This window comes from Brassica napus, chromosome C4 (genome assembly GCF_020379485.1).
Source record: "Brassica napus cultivar Da-Ae chromosome C4, Da-Ae, whole genome shotgun sequence".
Taxonomy (NCBI): Eukaryota; Viridiplantae; Streptophyta; class Magnoliopsida; order Brassicales; family Brassicaceae; genus Brassica; species Brassica napus.
In genome coordinates, this window is record NC_063447.1 from 41,740,424 (window position 1) to 41,745,329 (window position 4,906).

Here is a 4,906-nt window from a genome sequence, read left to right on the forward strand (position 1 = left end):
TTTTAAATTATATATATATAAAGTATAGATTTTTCTCTCTTTTATGACATGTGGAAGATTGTGGGTTTTGTTGACACATGTCCAATTTTTAGAATTTTTTTTTGTTTATTTTTAATGGGCTTTCACAATTTATATATTGGTTTAGATTAATGTTATTTGGGTTGATAAAATCGATGAAAATTGACAGTTTTTAATAAAAAATGAAAAATTGAAAATATTTTTCAGCCGACAAATCAAATCTTTATTATGAAAAAAATAATTTATTCAAATAAAATATCTCAAATATAAAGTTTAAAATACTTATTACAAAAAATAAAAAATGAAAAAATGAACCAAATTGTTGGTCAGATAGATTTGGTTGCTAAGCTAAGATATGATATATAGAATACCTCTAAAGTTGAAATTGATTTGATGTAGCTTGCAACATAGTAGAGGTGATGATAGTGAGTTATTAAATTGTGTGAGTCTCTGCTGTTTTCAAACCTCTTTCATAAAGATTATTCAGTGTTTTGCTTGAGGACAAGCAAAAGAGTAAGTCAGAGGATGTTGATATACCATGAGTTTTACCTGCTTTTAACCATGATATATGAGTGTAGTAAGATATAATTATTCCGTTTTGGAGTCTTTTTAGCATATTTACTGGTTCAGGAGTGTTTTGGAGGAAAGTTGTGATTTTAGTGCATTTTAGAGATAAAATGAGAGGAAACCCGTAGCTGACCATCGAACCAGTCCAGAGGTCAACATTCAGAGACAAACATCGATCGATGTACATCCTGTGCCATCGATCAACAGCAAAGCGCGCAAGACCCGACTAGGTTTTCAGCCCACTTAAATTCCAAGTCACCCACATTTACAGAAATACCTCTGGCCGATTCAACCTAATATTTATGTGATCTGCCATTGTTCTAGACAACACACGCTTTTCATACTTTCTACTTTTCACAATAGACAATACGTAGGGTTTTTAGTAGTTTGGAGAGAAAATTCAAGACTCTTTCAGAGATTTGTATTGAAACTCCAGTATTTCTAACTTTATTCTATTTATGTAATTTATGTTTATGATTATGATTTACTTTGTTATGTCCGAGTAATTCATCTGTTAGATTTAGGGTTCAAATAGGTCATGAGGAATTAGCCCAAAATATAGTTTTGCTAAGGTGATAAATATATTTCAAGGAATTGATGTTAATGCATGTGTTCTAGAGTAGCTAACTAGAACCTTGAACTTAGGATTAGGATTGTGAACAACTTCTGTTGTAGAATTTAACGTCGTAATTGTCCTTTTTTTTTAATGAGCAAAAAAAAGAGAGAGGACAACTACGACGTTAAGTTCTACACCAGAATTGATTATCTGATCTAGTATTGCTAGAAACAAGTGAAAGCTAATCTAGACAATACTAGTACCTATCGATCAACTCGTTAAGGTTTGTCTAAGAAAACATCGATCGACGTTCGATCCGTAAGCGGAAGCTGAGATATTGGACTTAGTCAAAACATAAGATTCACATGCGAAAGCTGGATATCTTTACACTATAAATCGAATTCTAGGATTGACAACCTAAATATTCTATACCTCTATAATCCTGATTACCTGAATAGAAACCGTAAATCTAGCGCTTTCTAATAATTGTTTACAAACCTCAAACCAACCAACTCAACAACTGCCTTGTTCGCTTTGCTTGCTTATTTACTGTTTTTAATTTACCTAGCTTAATCACTGCTGATTAGGATATATTGTGTGTCTTATCTCTTTGTGGATTCGATCTCTTTTTTTTGAACAATGTGGATTTGATACCTAAGTATTACAACTGAACCTTTTATTTGAGAGAGTAGAAAGAGTAAAAGTCATTTCTTATGGTAATTTGAGTGATATCATAAAAGGGAATAAAATCCATCTTTGATATTTAGTTTTAAACTCGTGTCAACCATCTATTAGAGCAGATGAACCTATTTCTCTCATTCTCATCAGGCTTGATCACTTGAACAAAAAGTATGAAATACTATCTCGGTAGGTAGAATTTATCTTCATTACTCCCTCCATTTTTTAAAGAGTGTTATTTTAGTTTTTTTCTTGTTAGATAAAAAATATCGTTTTAGATTTTCAATGCAATTTTATTTGTTTTTACCGAATATTAATTGTAAAATGCATGGATCTAATAAATAAACTTATTTATCTCAAATATTATTGGTCGATTAGATGAAAAACATAAATACATTTCAATTATTTTCTTAATATGTGTGGAAAATATCTAAGTGACACTTATAATGAAACGGACAGAGTATTAAAATTTTTACTGTTATTTACGCTCTAAATAATCTAAACTAACTTTTAACTAAATAGTATTGATCAAATTTTATTTTTAATAAGAAAAGGTGTGAATTTCTTATATAAATGATTAAATAACTTTAAATTTACAAAAACTTAAATATATGTACTAAATATAATAAGGGAAAAATTTGAAAAAAATAATGAAAATCTCTCAAAATTTTAATCAATAAGCTACTCTAAAGCATAAGTTTTTTTTTTATAAAACTGATTTGTTATAATATTATTTTAATAAAAAAGATTATATAAACTATTCGACAATCACGATATTACTTTATGAAGATTCATGAAGCTGGATTTCCTGTAATCTGGGACCTTACCACGCTGCTTCCACTAATAAAACTTTGCTAATCAGCAGATAAGATATGCATTCGCTTCGAAACCATTAGCCTACTAAGCATGTCGTCTCCAACAAATCGAGGTTTGCTTCTTCCCTTCACGCCATAGATAGATGGTAGAGCCTACTCTGCTCACCAAGTATGATGTCTCTTCGTACGTACGGATCTCTAATTCCGGGAGTCCCAGTTTCTCCACTTCCGACGAGAATCTCTGCTACTCTTAATAGCTCCAGTTCCAGATGCTCGCGGCGGCGGCCGGTCAATGGCTGCTCTAACCACCCAGTTTCGCGCCAAATAGTCACTGAGGAACTGTCGATTTCAAAGTACAATCGTTGGATTCGCTATCGCTGCAGAACAGGCGGAATCGACGAAGCTATGTCTCTCCTGGCCGAATTGGATTCGCTCGGCTCCCAACCGGATCCTCGTTCCTACGTTACTTTGATCGAAACTCTCTCTGCTCGCGGGAGGACTCTCGAAGCTGATGCTCTTTTCCAAGAAGTGATTCGATCCGGTCTCCACGGAAGCTACCCCCTGAGGTTTTACAACGCCTTGCTCGGCGGCTACTTGAGAAAAGGCCAGCTAGAGTTAGCTCTTAGGGTTTTGGATCATATGGAACTTGAAAACGTTGAGAAGAATCAAGAAACGTGTGAGATTCTCTTGAACTATTTCGTTGGCGCTGGGAGATTGGAGGAATCGTGGCGTGTGGTTAATGAGATGAAGAAGAGAGAGTTTCCTTTGACTTCTTTCGTCTATGGGAAGATCATACGTATTTACAGAGACAATGGTATGTGGAAGAAAGCGCTAGGGATTGTAGAGGAGATTAGCGAGATTGGTTTGCCGATGGATGTTGAGATATACAACAGCATCATCGATACGTTTGGTAAGTACGGAGAGTTAGATGAAGCGTTACAGGTCTTGCGGAAAATGCAGAGGTCTAGTGATTTGAAGCCGAATATGAGTACTTGGAACTCGCTTATACGGTGGCATTGTCATCACGGTGCGGTTGATAAGGCGCTTGAGCTGTTCACGATGATGCAGGATCAGGGGCTTTATCCTGACCCTAGGATGTTTGTGAAACTTATAACGCGGTTGGGAGAGAAAGGGAGCTGGAACATGATAAGTCAAAGTTTTGAGTCCATAAAATGTAGAGAAGATAGAAGAGATACGAGAGCTATCTATGCAGCTTTAGTTGAGATTGTTGGACAGTTTGGGAGTTTCCAGGACCCCGAGGAACTTGTGGGTAGACTCAAGTCGGAAGGTGTCGCTCCTTCAGCTAATATGTTTTGTACTTTGGCTGATGCATATGCTCAACAGGTTGGTTTTCCTTAGCTTTCTTGTTCTCGGTTTGATGACCTGAAACTCAAGTCATACATACGCAGGGACTATGCAAACAGACAGTAAAAGTGCTAAAGATGATGGAGAAGGAGGGGACTGAACCAAATCTGATTATGCTGAATGTTTTGATCAATGCGTTTGGAAATGCTGGGAAGCACATGGAAGCTCTATCTATTTATCACCATATTAAAGAAAGTGTATGTATTATATCTAATTCGTGTACCGTCCATTCAACTAGTAATACCTTTCTCGTTAAATATTATGCTCAACTGGTTGAGTTTGTCTTGTGAAGGGATTCACTCCCGATGTGGTTACCTATAGTACACTTATGAAAGCATTCACTCGAGCAAAGAAGTATGAAAAGGTATGTAGTTCCTGCCTTGCTAGTGCTTTTGAATTGCATATTCGATCACCACACTGAGTAGATTGTCAGGAATTGGTGGTTAAAATCGCAGGTTCCAGAAATATTCAGGGAAATGGAAGCCTCTGGGTGTAGTGCAGATAGGAAAGCAAGACAACTATTGCAAAATGCTCTTATGGTTCTCGACAAAAGACATTAACTATTTGGTGCCTCAACCTCTGATCCGTTATGGGAAAAAAAGGGCTCCCTTCAACCCTCACCGTGGAAAAAAGGTACTCTTTATGGAGGGCATTGTAATCGTAGATGATCACCGAACCAATGTATTTCCAAAGTATGAATTGGCTGGCTGTGTGCATCTTCCAACTTTTGAGGCTTCTATTGTAACATTCAGTCAGAATCTGTAATCGCTATTTGGGAATATTGAAGTATCATATCCGGTTTGCTCTGGTGATCGTTAGGAACCGGTTAAGTTAAACAATTGTATTCAGATGTGTATATAAGCTTTGTACAGATTGTGTATGTAATTCATTTTTTTTTTCCTAAGCA

At 35.8% G+C, this 4,906-nt stretch overlaps 1 protein-coding gene across 2 annotated transcripts; it reads left to right on the forward strand.

Moving 5' to 3' along the window:
* Positions 1-2,606: 2,606 nt before the first annotated feature.
* Positions 2,607-4,906, forward strand: LOC106376637 (putative pentatricopeptide repeat-containing protein At5g36300). 2 transcript variants are annotated; one of them, XM_013816734.3, is made up of 4 exons: positions 2,607-3,978; positions 4,044-4,196; positions 4,292-4,363; positions 4,433-4,906. In XM_013816734.3, the coding sequence occupies exons 1-4, from the start codon at positions 2,806-2,808 to the stop codon at positions 4,493-4,495; spliced, it is 1,461 nt and encodes a 486-aa protein (XP_013672188.1). In that variant the 5' UTR covers positions 2,607-2,805; the 3' UTR covers positions 4,496-4,906. The 2 variants fall into 2 exon arrangements, with proteins under 2 accessions (XP_013672188.1, XP_013672186.1); XM_013816732.3 differs by having other exon boundaries at positions 2,608-3,978; positions 4,455-4,906.